This window comes from Centruroides sculpturatus, unplaced genomic scaffold, assembly GCF_000671375.1.
Source record: "Centruroides sculpturatus isolate CEXI.00-Female unplaced genomic scaffold, Cexi_2.0 scaffold1282, whole genome shotgun sequence".
NCBI classification, from domain to species: domain Eukaryota; kingdom Metazoa; phylum Arthropoda; class Arachnida; order Scorpiones; family Buthidae; genus Centruroides; species Centruroides sculpturatus.
This window is the reverse complement of record NW_019385766.1, coordinates 2,606-27,327: the sequence shown is the minus strand read 5'-3', so window position 1 is coordinate 27,327 and position 24,722 is coordinate 2,606. Positions and strand designations below refer to the sequence as shown.

General features: G+C 29.1%; 1 protein-coding gene across 1 annotated transcript; it reads right to left on the bottom strand.

The window, feature by feature from the left end:
• Positions 1–24,022, bottom strand: LOC111641922 (dynamin-like 120 kDa protein, mitochondrial). Its single transcript, XM_023388170.1, has 7 exons — positions 23,834–24,022; positions 10,885–11,143; positions 10,576–10,813; positions 7,482–7,612; positions 7,303–7,407; positions 3,840–3,926; positions 1–181 (listed from the first exon to the last, which is right to left on the bottom strand). Exons 1-7 carry the CDS (start codon positions 23,854–23,856, stop codon positions 101–103), a joined length of 924 nt encoding a protein of 307 aa, XP_023243938.1. The 5' UTR covers positions 23,857–24,022; the 3' UTR covers positions 1–100.
• Between the last annotated feature and the right edge of the window lie 700 nt (positions 24,023–24,722).

Below are 24,722 nucleotides of genomic sequence, written 5' to 3'. Positions count from 1 at the left end.
GAAAATTTCGTATGCTGGGGCGTTCGTATCTTGAGGTACCACTGTACTTATCAAATATTTTTATACAAAATATACATAAAATAACTTGAAAAACAAATCTTTACCTTGGAAAAATTCTTGCTTGTGCTATCATTTCTAATACACTTGTTTTGCCTGCACTTTGATCACCAACTACAACTACCTATTTATAAAGATGAAATACTGAATAATCAAAATAATTCATTTTTATGTCAAAAAATAAATTCAACATAAACTTCTCCAAAATGAAGTAATTAAATTTAAAAGTAAACTTTTCATATAACATAATAAACAAATACATAAAGTTGCTTATTCTGATAATAATCTGAATGATTTTTTCGTCAAAATTGTTATCAGTAACAAATAAAAAAATATGCCATTAACATATATCAGAACAAAATTTAAAATAAAAACAATGGTATAAAGGTCATTCTAAAAGTAAAGAACGTTTGTTTCTCTAGATATTTTTATTTAAAATAATGAAACAAAACTTATTTTACAACACATATGATACTTTAGCTATTTTTCTACATAGTCGTCATACAAATTTAAACATTTGTCATAGCATATCACCAGCTTTTCTATGCCTTCTGAACACTCAGTTACCACCAAGTTCTTGAACCAGTCATTCCCACCAAAAAATCCTTCAATTTTGGGAAAAGATGGTAATCACTTGGAGTCAAGTCTGGGTATAAGGAGGATGTTCAAAAACTTTCCACTTAAACTGCTGAAGCAAGTTCTTCGTCAATGCAGCAGCACGTGGATGTGTGTTATCCTGAAGAAGCACAATGCCTCTGGACAACAATCCCTGCTGCTTGTTTTGAACTGAAGCTTCATTCATCACATTCCCATAAAACTTGGTTATCTGTCTGTAAATTTCAATATGGCAAACTTTTTTCACATTCGAAAAGTGTATTACACTACTAACCTCACATTTGGTGGGATCTTTAATTTTGTCACAGATTTCAAAGTCACATTATAAACAGTAAATGATCATTGCAGCTCACTGTTAACATCTGACTGGTGAGAATAATGAGAAGGTCCATGACGTAGATCAAAATGTTCTTTTCTTTTAGAATGACCCTCATAATAAACAATGATTCTACTCCAAAAGAATTCAAAACTGAATCTTTAGCTAAAAATAGATGAATTGCTGTTTTCCATGACATTAAGAAAAATTTTGATCATAGATTGATTTCTGTAAGAAAATGTTAAAGGCAAATTTATGATTTATTTGTGTTTTTTCTACAAAATATAAAAATGTAAACAAACAAAATGAAGAAAGTAAGTTTAGTATTTGTAGGAAATATTTCCTCCAATTACAAAACTTTCTTGATTGTGTTTTAATAATGAAAATGGTGTTTCTCACTAAATAGTGTGTATATGTGTAGTTTTTTAATGTTATACAATTAAACTCTGTCCTTTCATAAAAAGAATTCTCTTCACAACAAACTTTTGCAATGCAAAGATTTTCTAAGAATATAACTATTAGTAAAAATTAAAGTACAGTAAGACCCCACTTAATGCAGGAACTACGTTCCTAGACCACAAAGTGCTAAACAAAACAGCGTTAAATGAGGTAATTTTAACACAGAGTAAATAGGGGAAGGAGAACACGCAACCAAAAATAAAGAGATTTTACTTTAAGTTATTTTTATATTAATTTGCATAATAATATATGTTAAATAACACACAAACATATGCACACAGAAATGTAAAGTTCATTTTTTATAATGAAGGTCTGGATCTTCTGAAATTCTTGTTTTTTGCTATAAAGTTGTGTAGTTGCATTTGTCGCTTTCTTTTTCTTTTCTTAAGTAAATATTGGTAGCAAGAGATTGCATCCAAAATGCCTCATCTTGCTTTTGCACTCTTTTCAAAATCTGGACCATTTGCTACAATTTGATCAACAATTTCAGTTATTGTTACCAAACTTTTACTAAAGAAATCTAACAATTTCTTTGGGTTCTTCGTTTTCATAATCACTATTTTCCAGTTCTACATGAATTATTGTTCTGCCAGTTCTTGAAGGTCGTCGTTGGTAATGCTCTCACCAGAAACCTGCAGTAATTCTTCAATATCCTGCTCACCTACATCTAGTCTTGCTGTATCGATTAGGTTGACAATTTACACTCTTCTCGTTGAGAATTCTTGGATATTTTCAGCCATACCTTCTTCCACACTCTATTCATGCATTTTTCAGTTAATTCTTGCCAAGTGAAGTTGATATTTCCTATGTCATCCATTATGTTATATATTTTTGAAAATTGCATGAAACAAACGTAGATTTAAGGAAAGTACAGTGCTACAACGAATTGCCACCTTTCACTGATTGGTTTGTGTTTGGGAATAATCGTATTATATACAAATCAATGAAATGCCGCAATAATTTGACTCAGTGTAAATTTTGAGCTTTTCTTAGGCTTCAAGCAGACCATGTTATATCAAATCATCATTAATTGGGGTCTTACTGTATAACAAATAAAAAATTTATGATAATCAAATTGTTGTTCTCAAGTTGCTAACAGTCAATGAGTTGTAAAGATTGTTGAACATATTATATTTTGATTTGTTTGGTATGTTCATCAATAATTGTAAAATCAGTATTGTTAACATGACATACATGAAGTATAATATGTTCTACAATACAAATGCAAGACTGTAGAATATACTATTTCTGAATGATTATTTTTTACAAAAACAAATACTTGTGAAGTATTTAATCAAAACTAATAGATATTAATTAAATTCTATGTTAAAAAGAAATTTTTAACTTAATTCTGATGAAATGACCTGCCTTAAGCTACAATACAATTTAATGTTATTCTACTTATCTTTTTTTTTTAGCATAAAACATGCCTATTAGCTTTCTTATAATCAATAAATAAATTAGGCAGAATAATAATTACATTATCTAGTATGGCAATAGTATCTGCTAATTTCATTCTTTTTACTTTCAACAATCTCAGGGAAACTCACCAAAATTTCAAAATTTGTTTGATAACAAAAATATCATTAAAAAGGAAACCTATTACAACTGTAGATGAAAAACTGCAATAAAATGAATCTGGATTACATTGACTAGTTTCAGAATATAATTATAACACTTTTATAAGATAAAATCTTATAAAATTGTTATAATTATATTCTGAAACTACTCAATATACATTGACATTTTACTCTTGTCATCAATTTCAAGTATGTTGTAATGATAAACAAGTATAATTTGAAAAGGTAATTTGTTTATATATAACAGAAACAACAAATGATCTGCCAGATTATCCATTGGGCTATTTTAAGGCTAGTAAATAATTAAATACAAATAAATTTGGCTAGAGGTAGATAGTTACACTGCCTTCTCATGGTAAATTTAATAATTAAAAATAAATTAATTTTAATTTAGAAGATTCTTGAAGAAAAGAATTGACTTGGGGCAGGACTCAACCCTGCAACTCCTGCTTACTGTGCAGATGAATTATCAGTTATGCTACCTGAATCTCTGTCCAATCTTCACTTTCAGAACTATTAATTAATTAGTTAAGATATAACTATACTGGTTACTCACAGCACTGATTGCAGATGATTTAGTGCCCATGACACTCTATGGTTCTCAGCTGACTTGTGTGTATGTGTGTGTAGAACAGAAACCAAGAGATTGCAGCATAACTGCCTATCTCTAGCAAAATTATTGAAATTATTTACTAGCCTTAAAATTTTCCAATGAATAATCTGGCAGATCATTTGTTGGTAATTTGTTTATGGGTGCATAACTAAATTCATGACGTTAAATAAAAATTTAGTACAATCATTCTTATACATACCCTTGGCAAATGATCTTGGGTGTTGTAACTAGAGTCATACTCACTTAATTCATCCAAAACTTCAGAATACATATCAATCAAAGATTTCTATTAAATATAAAAACAAAAATTTAATATTTCTATCACAAATGTTTTTGAACAACACAGAGTTTAAAAATTAGCTCTAGTTTTTCTAAGTGAAAATATTAATATATTGAAACAATGATATAACAGCATTTATCATTAAACAGCAAATCCCTCTTTAACAACAAACATCATCAAAACCATATTAATAAAGTAAGTGTAAAAAATGAATAGATAAAATGTACTTGTATACAGTAATACCTCGACTTACACTACCCTGACTTACGTGATTGTCAAATCTCATCGATTCATCTTTTCTTTGAGTGCCATGCAACCCTTGATTACTCACTCCCCCACACTATTGTTCAGCTTACATGTTCGGATGTGTTGCGCAGAATCGACACATAGCTACAATTTATTGTGTTATTTATTTCTGTGTTTGTTATACCTACGGGGACTTGAGAGACTCTACTATGTCATCCAAACAAAGTAGAACTAATTCTTCTGCATCAAACAAGAAAAGAAAAACTTTATCTTTGGAATGTAAAGTTAACATTATTAAAGACTTCAATACAAAAATGAAAATTTGTGAATTGGCAAAGTTTGATCTACCGGAATTGTCGGTCAGAACAATTATAAAAGGCAAAGAAAAAATTCTCGAAGCTGTGAAAAATGCTCAATCTTTAAATTCAAGCATCATTCGTAAACATCACAGTATTATCACTGAGATGGAAACAATGTTAAAATTATGGCATGATAATCAAGTAAATGTGAAAAATTGTAAAATAATATAGGCCTAATTTGTTATACATATGTATTATCTAAGATTTTATTAAACATTTTTTTTAAAGTATTGTTTTCTTTAGTCTCCGGCCCCAATTAAAAATTATTTGTATGTATTTATATGCGAAATTATACCCAGACTTATGCGGTTACCGCTCGGTCCCACCTATCGCATAAGTTCGGGGTATTACTGTACATTACTAGTATATTTTAAATTTGATAATTACATTTATATTGTATTTATTTATTTTAAATGCTTTACTTTTGTTAAATGCTCAACAGTTGCATATTTTTTGAATTTAACTAAATAAATAAAGCCTTTAGATTTTAGTTGAACAGTAAATCAGTAATAAGTTAATCATACTGTAATAATAAACTAATAAAATACCAAACAATAATACTGTCCACTATGAAAACAAATTACAATTATTTTTATTTCTATGTAATTATACTTTTTTATATCAGCATAAAAATACACACACTATACACAATAACATAAGTTCAAAAGATGTACAAAACAATTTTCTTTATAGTTTGTATACAAATTAAGTATTATTACAAGGGAGGGCAAGGTAGTATTACTACTAAAGTATTTGAATTTATATCAAGAAAAAAATTCTTTCTTCTTTTTCCAATTACTATCATTTTGCTACTGACATTCACTATAAATAACATATGATTATATATATATTTAATTAAATTAAAATTATATATTAAATGTCTTAAATTTATAAAATCATAAGAATTATTTTATTATGATTTTGAAATGATAAATACAAGTACAGTTCAAAAAGAGAAAATAGTAATTTTATGTTAAAAAACTTGTTAATACAAAAGATTGAATCTTAAGTAGCAAAAGATACATCTTCTACTATTAGACAATACTATATTTTTCTCTTTTTAAACTGCACTTATATTTATCATTTCAAAAATCATAATAAAATAGTTTTTATAATTTTATAAATATTAATCATGAAGATTTAAATTACAGTGGGTGATCGGTTAACGAACATAATTCATTCCAAGACTTTGTTCGCTATCCAAATTGTTCGTTAACTGATTATCAATTTACCATAGGTTTGTATGGGAATTTGATTAATTCGTTCTGGAGACCCCAAAAAATAAAAAATATATACTTTCTTACTACATTTATTTATATGTAATAATAAAAATACATATATACACACTCTTGCATTTTTATTAGTGATGTTTTTTTGTTTGTGGGGGTTAAATAATTTGTCTAATGTCAATTGCTTTTCTCTCTTCTTCAGGATTTTCAGAATTAATAGCATTGTAATTGTAGAGATCCCCGAGCCTATTAACCTCAACCTGGTTTGTATGCCATTCTAAGACCGTTAATCTGACATCCCCCACTTCTTCAAAAGATCTTTAATTAATAGCAGATATCGGTATTAATCCTCTTTTTCAAAATAAAACATATCTCACAGAGTTTCTTGGTGTTCTTCATTCAAGAGTTCTTGGCATTCTTCTGTTGTCAGATCCGTTTCAGGTTCCATTATGAGCTCTTCAATGTTCTTTATTTCTCAGATGTGATATTTGTTACTCCTTTAGCTGCTTGAGTTTTCTTAATTATACTGTATCTTTCTTAGATAAGATTGAACTGAACCCTACTGTAAATTTGTTCAAGCCATACTGCCCAGTAACATCAGACATCTTCTGCCCACTCTCTACCTTTGCTATTATACTCTCACCTTTCAAAAATAAAAACCGATGCAAAACTCAATGAGTGCCCGCCCAACAGTCTCGCAAATACTATAAAAGAATTGTTTGTCAGAAAAATAAAAGGCTGGAATTAAAAGGAAGTATTTCAAAGTTCGAGGAATACTATCTGATGAGTATATATCGGGTTGAGCATTGATGCTGGTGTCTCCCGTGTTTCAAAAAGTTTTGAATTGTTACCTGAAGACAAAAGAAAATCATTCGGTATTTGCTATTTCTATCGTTTCTTTTTGTTTGTTCAGTGAAGTGTTCGTTATCTGATCATAAAAATCTTTTGCGAAAGTGTTCGTTATCTGATTTCTTCGTTAACCGATCACCCACTGTATATAACCAATCAGTATAATTTTTATATAAAGTTGTTCTTCACAAAACTTTTACTCAAACAAATGAAAATATTTTCAAGTAATTTTAGATCATATCTCTTAAATATTTTAAAATAGAGTGCAAATTGTAGAAAAAGTTAATTGCTATTTATATTGATGAATTTATAACTGAAATACTATATGTTCAGAGAATTGTTTAAAAACTATAATTATGTTATAACGAATTTTAATCCTTATAAATTGGAAATTTTTATAAAAACTAGAGAAAACATATCATGAAATGCATGTTTAATATAAATTTTTGTTATGTCCTTAATTAAAAATGATTTTGATACTTATAAAACTGTGTGTGTAGAAATTACACTATCCAAATAAGAGTATTGAACTAAGAAAATTATGGTTTACTTTTTCCTACTAACTAGAGAGCAGGTATCAGTTTAGCATTGCTAGCTCTAAGCTGGCAAAATTAAACTTCCCTCAGAATAGATCTGCATTAACTAAAACTAGTATGTTAACCTCAGAAACATATATGTGGTTATCTGTAATAAGAATACCTTAATTTTTCTTTTTGGTTGTGACTTTTCTGTTCTTAACATGAGTTGTCTTCTCAATTCTTTATTTTCTTTTTCTAAGCGTTCAATTTCCCTCTGATACTTCAACTATAAAAATTACATAAAATTACATTAAAATTACATACTTAAAAACCTATATACTGTAAAAAAAAAAGTCTCACCTGAACTTGTATTAATTCTTCTTGTAATTTTTCCATTCTTCTTTTTTCATCAAATCTTGTTTGCTTGGTTTCTTCTGAAACAGATGTAGCTCTAAAAACTGTTGATGTAATATGTCCTGATAAAGGCAAATCTGTAGAAGAGGGGTTCAACAAAGCATAAACAGTATTCGTTCTAAATAAACTATCAACTTTTTATAGAAAGCAACATAAAAGCATTAAGTCAAATTTTATAAAAACAAAAACTTAAAATAAAATTAACTAAAATTAAAAAGATGTAGTTTTATAATATTTTTTTTTAATTAAAATTTAAAATAAAATATTAAAGTTAAAACAGCCTATACAACAAAACACAAAAACTTTTAAAGATATATTTTAGAAAAACAAAATTTTGTCCACATCTAATAAACCTTCCATATTTATAAATGTAAAGAAATTAAAATTGATGTAATACCAATACATCTTAATTAGGTCACTAAATAACAAGTTTAAATAATAAAATCAATTAATAATTACAGGTATCCCTCATACAACATGTTTTCGCTCTAACAGTTTGAAAATTGGGAATATCCCCTGTACAATGCAACTTCCAATTTCGCTCTAACACAGTTTTGGAAATTGTCTGTACAAAACTTCACAAATTTTAAGTGTAAACTTTTTATTAAAGTAAACATGCATGTTGTCTCAAATTTGCCCATGGATTTTAGAATATTAAAATTTTTTATTTGTTTTTTGCCTTTCATCAAGTTTAATGAAAACTAAATACATAGAGTAGATGTCATGCAAACAATTTTACTGATTCAAGAGAAAAATTCACATAAAAGGTGTTAAAGAATATTTTAAGAAATGTTTTAATATTCTGCAAGCGCTTTCAACGTATTTATAAACGCCGTCTTCAAGCAGAACCAGAATCAAATAGGTTTACAAACAAGTTTTTAAATTGGAACAAAAACGGCATTAACCGCTCAGAACGTAACAAGTTTAAAGATAAAGTATTAAATATTTTAATTCTAATTCTTAAGAATTAGAATTCTGTATTTCTTAAGAATTCTAATTCTTTATCTTTAAACTTGTTATGTTTTCATATTTTTTATTTTCATAGATAATATGAAAATGTTTCTGATACTTCTGATCAAGATTACCAAAAAAGCAGAGATGACAACGATACTTTGTAAAACAAAAATGCCTTCATTTAACTAAAATTAACATTAATGTGTAATACAGTACTTTTAACTGTGTTAGTTTAAATGTTGTTAGTTAATTATTAATTGGAAATAAGTTAGTGATTGCTTTAATAAACATATTTCTCTTAGTAATGAAAAAGAATAGTATACTTTTGTTAAGTTCTGGAACCTAAAGGACTATGTTTTGCATTAGTCCCACATTTTGTATAGCATGGTTTCACATAACAAGGCATTTTTTCAAAACATAACTACCGTGTTATACAAGAGATACCTGTACTAATATTTTAGCAAAACTGTGTTAAATGATTATTGTATACATAATTTATTTGTGCATAATAAATTGATTAAAAATATTTAAATTACAGAAAATTATACATTAGTTTATTAGTAATTTTACTAACTGTATAAATTGCAAATTTTTTTTATTAATTTTTTATACTGTTATTGTTTTTATTTGTTATATTATCTTAATCTGCTGGTGTTAACTGTTATTTGGGGGGTGAAAATCTTTTGTCCAATGGCATTTCCATGTATATGTAAAATAAACAAATAAATTTAATAAGAGAAGAAAAAATTCAGTGTTTCTCAACAAGTTTTGTTAACCTGTTGAAATTTTTTAAACTAACAAATTCAGTATATTTATAAAAATTAAAGGAGTTAAAAACATCATTCACATAAAAAAGAACTTTTCTGCTGATTTGTTAATATTTTTGTTTATGATATTTTAACACCTGTGTACAGTTACTCCTTGCTTAACATGATTTTGCTTAATGTAGGATTTGATTAATGCACAAAACTAGTTGCGGCAATTCCTTTATATACATGGCAAAAATTTTAATTAATGTGGCTTAACTAGCTGTCTTTCCTTAACATAGATACTGTATTTGATTAATGCGATTATAATATATGTAGTAGTGTTGACAAATTAATTAACCATGTTAATCAAGGGATACCTGTATACAATAAATGTACAGTACACGAGTAGTCAGTAATTTTGATGCATAATACAAATAATTACTTTATTTTGTTAATGTTATGTCAGACTATTGATATATAATTATGAATTAAAATACAAATTAACGATTTTTAAAATAATAAAACCTAATATATACTGAATATCAACCAAAAATCTGAAGTCCATTTTCATAAAATTAATAAATTATTAAGTAAAGTAGACTCCCAAAAATATTTGTTTTTTCAAAGATTGTAAAGTCCAATATGTAAAATTTTATGTAATATTTAAATTTAAAGTTTATTCATTAATGCTCTTTTAATGTTTTGATGTTCATTCTCTACAGGGAAATATAAATAAAAATATTTGTACAAAATAATCTGTATGATTTAATAACATAATTAAATAAACTTAGTCCAAGGAATTATTATAAAATGATAATTGTAGAAATTCTTGAACTAATTTTATGATAATTGTATCTTATAATATAATTGAGATGGGTTGATAATAATAATAATAATAATAATGGTTAGGAGTTGAAAATTGAAATTTAGTACACAGTTAGGATATGTGATGAGAATGTACACAAAGAAGGGACTTTCTGAAATTTTCCCCGCGGAGGAGAAGGAGAGGTTAAGGATTACCCTGAATTCAGATTTTACTGTACTATTTTAAATGCGGTTTTTTATGGAAAATCGAACATGTTTTTAGACCAATCTAAAAATTCTCTAATTAGTCTCGGAATTGAGTGAACCTAATTCTTGCACCCAGTAAAAATGGGTAAGATCAGCTATAATCTAATAATCTTGTTGCTTGGGCAAATTTTCGCTATCGCTACTTTTTGCCCAAGCAACACCAGGCTCATCTGCTAGTAATAATATAATTTGGTTTATTTGGATATAATTATTTTGGATCAAAATAAGAAGCAAGAAATAAATAACAATAATGGATAATTTCTCACCTTCTGCCAAATTGGTAATGGCATCTCCATCACTAGCTTCAGAAAACCAATCATTTAATAGTCGAATTTTATCTTCTACATTCAATAGCCTATTTCTTAACCATCCTTTTTCTGGTAATGTTATTTTGTCTTTCATTTCTAATAAAGCAGTGCGATAATGATCAATTTTGTCAGGTGGAGGTGCAAGTTGTTTGATCCAACTAAAATCAGGAAGCTGATCTTTCCACTCCTCATATTTCTAAAACAATGCAATTTTTTTATAAATAAAATTTAGATTAATAAAAGTATAAAAAGTTATACACATCATACCTTTGATAACTGTACACCACCACCAATTGCAGAACCAATCACAATATACCTAATCTTTAAAATTCCTCGAAGTATCCTAGCTACAAGCACTATGTTTCGAGTTTGAATATAATGGACTTGACACTTTCCTTCAAGTAGATTTGATGAACGTTTAAATGTTGAATAATTACATATTAATTTATTTCTACAATATCGAATAGATGACACTTTACATAAACTTCCTGTCCTTTTTGAAGATGATCTTTTTGATATCTCTAACCTGAAAAATTTTAACCAATCATCTAAGAAAAGTTTCAAATTATTAAACTGTAAATATTCTTTACTTTTAATTAGATCATTGTTACATAGAATAATTCTCAGCTTTCTTGCAACATTAATAATATGATCATATAAGAAACCAAGCTTGAATTATATTACAAATCAAATAATCAAGCCAGATTTATTATCTGATTACATATTGGCTAATTATATGCATAATTCTACATAATTTGGATTAAAACATAGTCAAGTCACCATCTTGTATTAATCACTTACCTTTTGTTCTAATTATATAGCATTTGTACATTTAATTGTCAAAATGCAGCAAATAGTAAATTTGGCTTGATTATTACTAATATAAAATAATTCAAAGAAGTGATTAAATAAACAAATAATTATTTTCTACTATTGTCAAATTTAATGATAATATACCTACAGATTTTAGATTTAATTGTATTAATATTTATAAACTTTCACATTCTGTTTTTATTTTTGTATTATTACAAAACTTCTAATTTGAGGAACTGATGTTGATCACCAGATAAAGTTTTTGTTAATCTGTACCAGTCATGAGCAACCCACAATATGCTTTCTGCCCATAAGATCCTAATATGCAGTCCATAGCTTTGGCAAAGTAATTTTATTTCCCTGTTTTTTATCTTGTACCATTATTATAACTAACTAAGCCAGAGGTCGCCAAACTTTTTTAACCGTCGACCCCCAATCACTTTCCAAAGCCTCACATTGACCCCCACCGTAAAGTTTTATTACAAGTGTATGAGCGAAAAAAAAAACGTTGTGGTTTGTGGTCTCTGTCTAAACAAAAAAAAATTGTGACCCCTTAGCCGCATCGACCCCCCAATGATGTTGCATCGACCCCTGGGGGTCCATATCGACCACTTTGGCGACCCCTGAACTAAGCTAATATTCATGACAAAGAACATTGAAATTAAACCTTGTCAGTAAAAATATGAGAAACTAAATTACTAGTTGCCTATCATTAGCATTTATTACTTTAGTACCTAGTTTACTGATGGTTATGGAATGTATTGGTATTCAGCAGGCTTAAAACCTGCAACTTTAAGAAAAAGTGCATGCAGTCCACTACAGTAGAAACCTAAGAAGTTCAACTTGTGGCCCACACATCCAGAAAAGATTGCTCGTCACTTCTCTATACTTTACTTGATACTTGAAAATTTCTTTAGATAATGAAATAACCTTTCCTGCATCATTATCAGAAAAAATAGAGCACTGCTCATAGAAAGCAAATCAATAAATTTATTATTGATACATTTTAAAACATCAATATCATACAGTTGTTTATATGCATTTGCTTTGTTGAGTAACAATTAATGGTCTAAGCTCCAGATACATTAAAATTTTTTGTGCAGAAATGACTATTCAAATATAAATAATAGTTTTATGATAATATACATTACTCAATTTTTTCAGTTGTTGTTCAGATTTAGTGAATTGAAATGTGATTTTTATTTGGCATTGTCTAAAGAAATCAACTAAGAAACTGCCAAAAAGTGGCACAGGAAATTTAAAATCTTAGAGATAATGTGAGAAAAATTAACTTTTTGTAATGACAGAAAATAAAGCAAAATAAATATTTTAAAATGGATATTCTGGAGAAAACTTTCTGGATATTCTGGGAGAAAAATGGATATTCTGGAGAAATATTTTAAAATGGATATTCTGGAGAAAAATAAGATCAGAAAGTATAATTAAACTTTCTGATCTTATTATATATCAAGTTCAGAAACAACATTTACTAATAAATACTGGTACATATAAAATTATCACATCCAAAACGTTTAAATTTCCAGTACGAAATGAATATAGTCACTGAACTAACGTTTTCAATCTTTAACCTAGATCTTCATCAGGTTCGTTGCCATTCTAAAAATGGAATGTTAAGAATATAGAACATTTTTGAATACAAAATTAAATTTTCTTCAGTATGTAATAAAGAGCAAAGATTTTGAATTAATTAACTAGACAGAAGTCTTCCATAATAATGACGTGCTCCATCTTCCAAGGAATAATATATAATTACCAATGCAGATGCTCATCACAATTATAGAGCCACACATAAGATATTACATTACTATCTTCCCATTTAGAATTGTGAGTGAATGCCCGATTATAGTGAGTGAATTTCTAAATGGGAAGACACAGTCAAAGAACTTAGACACATAGAGGACATTGCCGCAGATCATGGGTACAAAAAAAAACCTAATCCATGGTTTAGCTCATAACTTCCATACTATAAATGCAGGGCTTCACACCTCCACGGAACGGGGGGGGGGGGTTGAAGTTGAGTCCCGACCAGGAAGAAGTAAGAAACACACAGTTATACAATACAACAAAAACCTGCATTCCCTATACAAGGAAATAGCACAAAAGAAGGGCACCAAATTGGCTTACTCGAGAACGCAAACTATTTACTTGCTTTTGAGAAATGCGAAAGGCACACTGGATAATTTGAGAACATCACGGGTGTACAGTATCCCGATAAGAGATCACAGGTTTCAAAGAGATCTTGTCTACGTTGGATCCACCAAAAGGTCTGTTCAAAAAAGAACTGCTGAACATAAATACAGTAGAGCATCGATTATCCGACCCCCAATTAACCGTCACATCGGTTAACCGACCGTTCTAGTCGGCAAATTTCAAATGTCCGCTAGTAATGTGGCGCTACAATATTTGGGTATGTCTTGGCTATTTTAATATTATTTTTGTTAAATTTTTGCGTGTTTTAGCTGGCAACACTGACTCGACCAAGAAAGGGAGGCCAGTATTTAAACTAGACTTAATTTTCTAACTATGAGTGGTTGTTTGTTTCGTGAACAATAAAATAATTTTAAAATAATTTTTAACGATACAATAGCAACGATTATTATTTTTAAGAAATTTTGTTATGCTTAACATCGATGAAAATTCAACGCGAAGTAGATTAATAGCAATATACTAATATACTAATTACTTGGGATATACTAATATACTATACTAATGTATTTTTTTCATTCTTTTTGATTATCCAATTTTTTCAGTTATCCGACCAACCCGAGTCCCCAATTGAGTCAGATAATCGGTGCTCTACTGTATGACATTGACAAACAAAGACACACCACCATGCTGTCAGCATACGCCATGGACCCCAATGTAAGAGCTGATTCAAATAACACCAGTCTTATAAAAACATCATTCAAAACAGACCACATCAGGACTTGGAAATCCTTCAGATTTACAAAGCAACCAAGTTGGAGATTTGTATAAATTTCAAAGATAGTAATGTAATATCTTATGCGTGGCGCTATAATTGTGATGAGCATCTGCATTGGTAATTATATATTATTCCTTGGAAGATGGAGCCAGTCATTATTATGGAAGACTTCTATCTAGTTAATTAATTCAAAATCTTTGCTCTTTATTACATACTGAAGAAAATTTAATTTTGTATTCAAAAATGTTCTATATTCTTAACATTCCATTTTTAGAATGGCAACGAACCTGATGAAGATCTAGGTTAAAGATCGAAAACGTTAGTTCAGTGACTATATTTGTTTCATACTAGAAATTTAAACATTTTGGATGTGATAATTTTATATCAAGTTTGAATAGTATGGGTACCGTGTGTGAACTTATGATTGCCATACAGGATCAGGTCATAAATACTAAAAACTACAGAAAATACATACTCAAAGATACAACACTCACAAATGACACATGCAGAAAATGTCACATCATGCCAGAAACTATACAACACATCACTTATGGTTGCAAGCTCTTGGCACAGACAAATCATTTACACAGACATAATCAAGTAGCAAATATAATACACCAAGAGTTTGCAAACAAACCCAAATTATTAGACATCCACGAACCATATTACAAATACATTCCACATACAGTATTGGAAAACAACAAAATGTACTATGACAGAGCCATAATCACAGATAAAACAATTTACCACAACAGACCAGACATCACACTCATTGACAAACACAATAAAATCACATACATTATACACATATCCATTCCAAACACCAACAATATATAAAACACATTCACTGAAAAAATTAGCAAGTGCACAGAACTCGCCCAGGAAATAAGGCATCTGTGGAGGATGGATAGGGTGCTTATTGTACCTGTCGTTCTCTCCTCTACAAGTGTCATACCACACACAGTACACAAAAGCCTGGGCACATTACAATTGAATAGAAATACATACACCACACTACAGAAGGCCACTATATTGAATACATGCCATATTGTTAGGAAATTCCTGAATACAGATACAGACACTGACACACTTATTTAATTTTAGTTTCATTTTGGTTGCTATGCCTTGACTCTTGTCCAGCATAGTACACAGCCACTGGTGTCAACCGAGTATAACCCACTAAACACAACATAATAATAATATAAATTTCTAAATAAAATGAAAAATTAAATAGAAAATAATTTTAATGCCTTAGTTCATACAGAATGAATTTCTGATGAACAGAAAAAAGAATGAATATTGCATCAATAGTGACATCCTTTCCAGCAAATTTTTGTTTTGCAAGTTTTAATAACATTTTAACATGTTATTAACATATTTAACATGTTATTTAACCTGTTGAACTTTTCCAAAAGTGAAAATATTTACCATTAATCAAAACAAATTTATGGAGATAAGAAAGCAAGAGATTGAAACACCGCTGCTACAGAGAATATATTTTCTAATTATATTCTTATGATTATTTATTGAAAATAATATTACAAAATTAATTATAATAAACAAAGTAAGCACAAAAACAAGTTGATTTTTCAGCCATCATTTTGTTTTAAGAATACAGTAAACAACAATATAACTGACAAAATTTCTGGTTCTTACATCATAAGAGAAAATTAACACCCTGTTAATTTAAGATGCTTTTATATGTAATTAAACTTCTTATACATACTTAATTTTAATTACAAAAATGTATCTACATAAGTGCAAACAGATAAACTAACTTGTCAATTTTTAACACATTCATAAAACCTACTTTATTATATAACGGACTTTTGGCTTTAACAGACACCATCTCATCCAAATTAGTCCATTAAATCAAGGTTTTACTGTATTTGCTGTCATTTGTATATGATTGTCCATTTTGCTGTTCTTGTTTTGTGAAATGACAATGAAAATAAAATTTGCCATGGAAAAATAAATCAATTTATTCATTCTGCTTTTGATAGAGAATGTTTATCTGAACTAGGTTTAGAGTTGTCCACAATAAATAACAGCTGAACAACATATTCAAATCCATGCCATTGGATATTATGGAAATTAAAATTTTCTATTTAATTTTTCTGAGTTTATTTTAACATTATATATTCTGTTATTATTGTTACATATTTAATAAATAAAACAGAAATAATATAATAAAATTTTATCATTTGATAAGCATTTGTATCTTCTACCCAAAGAATTTCCTTTCAGTATTTCATTTTTTTTTTGTTTCATTTATTTTATAATTACATCTACAATAAAGTATAAAAAATGTTTTATTGCCTGAGATGTGCCTTCTAAACTGTATACAGTAATACCTTGACTTACACGAACCCAGAGTTATTCGATTTTCAAATCTTGTTGATTTGTCTTTTGTTTGAACGCCACGCAACTCTTGATCACTCACTCCCCCCACACTATTGTTCAGCTTACATGTTCGGATGTGTTGCGCGGAATCCACACATAGCTACAATTTATTTTGTGTTACTTATTTCTGTATTTGTTATATCTACGGAGACTTGAGAGACTCTATGTGGTGATTTCTTGCAACCGTGAATGAATCAAAAGACGAGATAAGATTAACGAGAACATTTATTAGCTTACATACATCCGACTTGGATTTTACAGAAATTGTGAAATTATACCCCGACTTACGCAAATTCAACTTATGCGGTTATCGCTCGATCCCACCTATCGCGTAAGTTCAGGGTATTACTCTACTAGTAAGTGTCACAATTTCAATGGATGCTCTAGAGGCACAGATTATGCAAAAATTCTATTTCTATTCTAACAATTTTCTACAAAGTATACACTATCATAAGTCACCACAGATTATCTGGATGAAATTATATTGTAATTAAAATTATTCAAAAACTTTCCAATAGAGTTTTGGTTATCATTCGATTTTCTATGAAAAAATTTTAGTAACTATTATAGATATACTATCCTAAAAGCTCAGAAATACTGTAACCCAGGTTTGACTCAGTATAGTATAGTGATTTTCAATGTAATATGTCTCAATTACCAGTTTGCAAGAAATTTAAAACTTCTTGCAAAATGAAAATTGAAAAACCTTGCTATAGTATAAGCCTATCCACAATTTACTATAATTTTAAGCATATACAAATCTTATACAAAATGCAAACAATTATTTTTCAGATGAAGGATATGAGAGAGAACAGATTTTCATAAAAATTTTTTGGGAAAAATCTAAATGTTAAATTTAGATTAAATTTATATTGTAGCTTCAAATTCAAAACTAAATTCAGATTTAAATAAAGATTTTATTACTTTCAAAACTTTTTAGTAGTAGATATATTTTAATTTTTTTAAACATCTATTTGTCAATGCATTATGAAGTAAACTAATTAGCAAATACTTGAACAAAAAAATTCTGTATTCATACAGGATTGTGGATATAATTGTATAGTAATCCTAATCATTCTAACAGATCATTTTAAAATGAAATATTGTCAGTTAGGATAAGAAAAAGTGTAAGTATGATTCATATTTATGAACTGTTTTTCACAAGAATATATTTCAATATTTTATGATAAATTTTTTTATGAAAATATTTCAAAAACATAACCAAAAACTAAATATTCACTTGATTATTTTAATATTAAATAAATCCCATTCAGAAATAAAATTTTTAATCACTAAATTTCAAACTAAATGAAAATAAAAAGTATTTAAATTTCTTTGTTTAAAAGATTTAAATAAAAAGTATTTAAATTTCTTTGTTTAGATAACTTCAAAAACATTTAAAAATTAATAGATATAATGGTCATTAAATGGTTAAGAAATATCAATAAAACATTCAAAATCTAAATTATGAAAGTTATAGATTCTCAATAATTATAATTGTTCTGAGTGTTATAATATCCCAACTGATCTTTACATTCTTATTCATTGCTTCCTTCATCAATTTTTTAATCTCATCAATTCAAACTGGTTTTATACTCTTTTAGTCTTTCTATAAATGTCCAACTAGTGAGTCTAAGTACTTAATATTATTGTCATCTTCCAATACAGTTGATAAAGATGTCAATCATGTTACTTTTTCAAAATTCTCAAATTTCTCTATCAATATTTTAGGAAACTAGTTTTCTAACCAAGCAACTTTATTTTGAAACCCATTTTGTTCATATGTAAAGTATCTCAACAAAACTATCAGGAACAGGAATACATTATCTTTGAAAAACAGCTGAACCTACCTATCTCAAAAACCTCTATCTCAAAATTTATTTTTTCTCCCTGTATTTTCAGCCTAAATTCAATATATTTCTCATGTTTATCTCAAATAATGTTTTCCCAAAATCTCTGTATCTCAGATTACGGACTGAAGTGTCAATTGCAAATTCAAAGCTTGGTGGCTACAATAAATGCCCACCAAAAAACCTTTATCAGTGTTGGGTTCATTACAATATTCACTAATGTTTTTGACCTCCACTGAGGTCTTCTTCAGGTGCTGACTAAGTGTTGTCTCCCCTTGGCCGTTAGAACAATGTCATCTGAGTTTAAGTGTTGCACATATTACGTATCACCTCTCCGCTTGTCCCCGTTCGAATTCCTCGAATAGGCATCTCCACGCCTGCACGATCATCTCTCCATCTTAGTCAGCACCTGAAGAAGACCTCGGTGGAGGTTGAAAATGTTAGTGAATATTGTAACGAACACAACACTGATAAAGGTTTTTTAGTTGACAGTTATTACTTAACACAGTGTTACAGTTAGAAGACGTTTTTTGTGTTGGTGACTACATTTTGATAGCATAAATTGTAGTTGAGAAACATCTCTTGCAATACAGTACATAGTTGCAATTAAGGCTGCTTTTCTCTGATTGGCTACAAGTTTTGCTTGCATCTTATTAATTAAAGAAAGTCAGGCATCAGAAACTATTTCTGTTAAGGTATGTCAAAAATGTATTATTTATACCTAATACAGGTGTGCACTGTACTTGCTATTGTATTAATAAAATACCATACCTCTAATCAAACCTATTACTATTTAGTGTAGGAACCTCCATATTTCAAAACCTGTTTATCTTGAGTTTTTTTCTCACTTGTGAGATTCAAGACATACAAGTTAAACTTTCTGTTTAATTTATATATATATTACATTAAGTAACATTAAGATGTATATTTAATAACATAATGTAATTGACAAAAGCAATTTTCCCACTTTTGTTATAACTATAATCAGTCATACATGTATATTTTCAGTACCTTATTTTCATTATAAAAAATTTTTATACAAATTTATTTAAAAAGCATTTATATGTGCATGTTCAGTATTATTATGTCAAATTCTTAAAGATGCAAAATAAGAAATATAACTAAAGCACACTTCTAAGAATCTGCAATACATTCAAATAATCGTGTGCCAAAAATACATAAGAAAACTATGCTTTTTTAAATTGAACTTTAAATATTAAAAAATTAACTCCAATAAAGAACAGTTTCCTTATAACATGGATATGAATTGGAATGTTGGAATGTTTTGGAAGTTTTTTCAAAAATCTACAATCATTTGAACACGTGATAATGTTTTTGACACAATTATTACTTTAAATTTGTTTATGAAAGCTGGCACAGACAATTGTTTTATTTGTAATAAGATATAATATTATTGAATGGATATTGGCTTGAAAATTCTTCACTTTACAATTATCTATATATTTTTTCCTTACAACAGTCATTTATTTAATTATTGAAAGTGATATAATTATACTGGTAATTATTTTGAGGCAACAAAATCTGATTTAAATACTTCTATTAGATATTAAAATAATAAATTGTAACCAAAGAACAATAATTATTTTATTACAGTCAAGTCTACTTAAGAAAACACTCTTGGGATTGATGTATCAGGCTCCCTTATCTGAAGTAACAGTTGGTTGTTAACAGTACAGTATAGCAGGGGTGGCCAACGATCACGAAGCCAATTTTGGTCGATTGCTCGCGATGTCTTCAATTAATGTGTTACACTTGTAACCGAACGTAACGCGCAAACGCAAATGTAGTGATATTGGACCACCGCGTCCTCCCTCAGATGCGGCTTTGTCAGTCCGTGTGATATTCATTTGCGTACAGTTGTAAAAGGGAAATAAGAAATGTAGACAAAGGATCGTAAAACTAAAAAAAAAAAGTGGGAAGAGGGACAGAGGGAGTAGTCGGGACACGGTAGAAAGAGGAAGGGTGAAGTGGTGGTCCCCGAAAGTGATAACGTTGAGNTACAGTATAGCAGGGGTGGCCAACGATCACGAAGCCAATTTTGGTCGATCGCTCGCGATGTCTTCAATTAATGTGTTACACTTGTAACCGAACGTAACGCGCAAACGCAAATGTAGTGATATTGGACCACCACGTCCTCCCTCAGATGCAGCTTTGTCAGTCCGTGTGATATTCATTTGCGTACAGTTGTAAAAGGGAAATAAGAAATGTAGACAAAGATCGTAAAACCAAAAAAAAAAAGTGGGAAGAGGGACAGAGGGAGTAGTCGGGACACAGTAGAAAGAGGAAGGGTGAAGTAGTGGTCCCCGAAAGTGATAACGTTGAGTTTCAATTTTTATTCTGTTTACAACATAAGTACCTTTTCTTCATGTTTTAAATAAATTGTGGTTTTTCTTACCTATCTAAACATAGTATGTATTTCACACCACCCCCTCGTCACTTAGACGAACCCTACGACAACAAGTCGATCGCAACACATTTTTAAGATAACAAGTAGATCTTCTGTACATAAAAGTTGGCCACCCCTACAGTATAGCATCGATTATCCGACCCCCGATTAACTGTCACCTCAGTTAACCGACCGCGTTCTAGTCGGCAAATTCAAATGTCCGCTAGTGATGTGGCGCTACAATATTTGGCTATGTCTTGGCTACTTTAATATTATTTTTACGTGTTTTAGCTGGCAACACTGGATCAACCATAAAAGGGAGCCAGTATTTAAATGAGGCTTAATTTTCTAATTTTTAACGATACAATAGCGACGATTATTATTTTTTAAAAAAATTTGATAGGCTTAACATGGAGGAAAATTCAACGCAAAGTAGGTTAATAGCGATATACTAATATACTAATTACATGGGATATAATAATATACTACACTAATAATGGATTTTTTCATACTTTTCGGTTATCGACCAACCCCAGTCCCCAATTGAGTCGGATAATTGATGCTCTACTGTATTTGATTATCTTCATTTTTTCATGTCTTAGAGCCTCTATATAATTTATAACACACTTGGAATTGTTAAAATTCATTATCACATAATTTTACTGTACATGTATAGTTTCCATTCTTATATCATCAGTAGTGGATTCAGAAGAGCTTAAAGGAAGCCTTGCTCAAAAATTAAAAGTATTTGAATAATTAATAAACACCTTTTATTAACATATGCATGATTATTGTAATGCAAATGCTCTGATATACCATATTTGCCATCATAAATGTTTTTAGAAGAAATGATTTGAAGTTTAAACAAATATATTTTACTTTTTTTTGTGTCAATGAGGAGGATTTAAGCCCCTGTAGTCTGCCTTGGATCCCTATCCCTATATACCATCAATTTTATTGTTTTATCAAATGATCAATAAATACAGAATATTTGCTAGTCACATTACTTTCACTTCTTCCCAGAAATACAATAGGTGATCTAGCTGAAAAGATGTGAATACTATCATTACTCCAAAATTTCCAAATGCTTCCTAATAGGAACTACAGTATAAAAACAAATAAGTAAAGTAGTCTTAAAGTAAGATCATGTGACCTCCAAAATCTACTTGCTAATCACTTTTTTCCTTATCCACTCAAGATGACAATGCAAGTAGATGTGACCTGCATTGTTTGTTCACATATATGTTATATTTTTGTATGTAGGATCAATGTGGATAAATATGAGACAGTCCAAAAAATGGGAAAATATGACAGTTGTAAAATTTGACTTAATCTATGTCTGATTTATCCTGTACTAATACAAAATAAAGTTTATTTAGTGCTTTTTAACATATAACTTTTTTGAATGAAAATTTGAATTTTTAACATTGAACTTTTTTGAATGACTAGGGTTTCATTGAGTATTTTTAATTTTTAAGAAACACTACAAAAATAGGTACAAAAACTTTCTGTGAGTTCAACTAACTTTAGCTCTGTATATGTCTGCAAAAGATAGAAATTTGTATGTAGTATATAAATGCAGCTTTCAGCTGCTAGTTGTTTTTATTGCATATATCATCTTTTGTCTGAGTTTTGTGTTTTTCAAAATGAGATAAAAAATGACACACACTATAGATAAAAAATGAGAGACCAGATTTTATTAATCAGTCATCAATTTCCATGAAACTTTTTTATTTAAGTTACTTTAGTTGTGCTGTATCATAGTAAAAATATTTCTTTGTTCTTATAGGTGTGAATTTAGGCCTAGGCCTTTCTATAAAATGTTTTATTTTACACTTTTATATTGTACACAACTACAGAGTAATTTTCAATAATGAATATTTAATCATATCTACTTACTTCAATTAAAAAATTTTATGAGAAAATGGTCAAGAAAATAAGCTGTACAAGAAATAATTTTAAAAAACTACATATCTTGGAAACTAAATATCATAGAGCAATGTTTTATACAAAAATGTCTTGCATTTAGCCTGAACCTGTAGTGTCTCATTATTAACCTCCCTGTTAGCATAGGCAAGTCTTTATGGTGATATAATGAAAAAAATTTTTTGCTCAACATTTCTCATATATACGGAAAAAATGAAAACTCCATTTGATTTTAACACCATCTGTAGACACTGTCGAGTATTTCTCTTTGTAAAATACTGATCCTAACAAATGCTGTTACAAAAGTTTTGATACCTGTTCATTATAATTCTGTAAGAAATCTTTTGACTCTGTGTATTAGAAAACTGATCAATGGAAGATTTGACCAAATCTTCACCACTTGCCACGGATGGTGATGTAATATAAGATTAAAGATACAGCCTTAGAAATCTTCCTTAGAATAGTGCTCCCTTAGGCAGTCTGATGTTCTAAAAATGCTGTCTACACTGCTTATTTAAACAGATTGGTCTATCATCTGATGTTCTGTTAACAGAAATCCTGTATAAAACAAATACTGAAATAACTATTAATAGTTTATAAAGTCACAGCACGTAATTCACACCGATTTGCAGTAATAATGTGAATAAATAATAAGTTGTTGGCTTTAATTTCAGCAGTATTCCTCCGATAGTACCGTATTATTTATATACAATTTGCTACATTAACCGAAAACCCAATGATGCATTATCCTTCATTATCCTAAAGGAGTCAAACGTTAAAATAGTCTCGATCACACATATATAATTAGATGATTAACTCATTTGCCTAAATTCATAATTACCAAAACATTTTCATAAAAAATCTTTTACTTACCCAAATCTACCTAATGAACACATTTTAAAATTACAAAACCGTTTACTATATAATTATCTATTATTTTTATTTTATATTTACAATATCAATAAAGTGTACATAATTATTTTAAATTATTCTCTCGTTTTTACTTTCAGAGCGAATGTTAACATGTCTTGCCAACAGCAAAATCCCTCTGGTGGCCGTATTCATGGTCCTGTTTTTCTTCATAAATTATTTATTTCATATTTTAATATTGGTTTCGTCTTATTTTAGGTTAAAACAATTTTAAAAGTTTTACTTTTAACTAAAATGTGCCAACATTTTATAAAATAGTAAAATTGAAACTTTTTAGTATTTTACTAATTTGACCTGTTGTTGATAGAAACTATGATGATTGTCCAACGAATATGCGAACTGATTTTAATACTTCACAAATAGTATACACAGACAGTGATTACATACACTATCTTCTTTTTAAAAAGTTCTTGTCATTTTAAATAGTTTTTTATGTGGCCGTTAGCTTTAGTATTCCAGTAGCAAAGGATTCTTTTAGTTGATCAGGAACTATTGAAGGACTGTAGCTATTACTTCATAATCATTTTCAAACTTCTCTCTGCCAAGATATTATTTCAGAAAACTAGGCCGAGGATAGTTACTTGATAACAAGTCCGGAATATAGAGAATAAAGCAACATTTTATGTTGGCAAAATCCTCCCTAGTTTTCATAACTGTATGCTGTTATTCTGCAACAAGAGGATATCTTTGCTTGACATTTCCGATCTTTTCTTGTGTATGATAGCTTGTGATAAATTGTGAATATCTATAGAAGTTTTACCGATTCCAGTACAGAGTGCAGCTTGAGTGCGCCAAGTCTCCATGAGAACATAGTGGCTGGACGATTGTTCAA

Excerpts from the sequence above, each read along its gene's own strand:
- LOC111641922 (XM_023388170.1), bottom strand. The coding sequence starts at position 23,856 with ATGTGTTCATTAGGTAGATTTGG. Across the intron at positions 7,613-10,575 it reads CATTACCAATTTGGCAGAAG|ATTTGCCTTTATCAGGACAT; the intron begins GTGAGAAATTAT and ends CCTCTTCTACAG. Across the intron at positions 7,408-7,481 it reads AAGAATTAATACAAGTTCAG|TTGAAGTATCAGAGGGAAAT; the intron begins GTGAGACTTTTT and ends TAATTTTTATAG.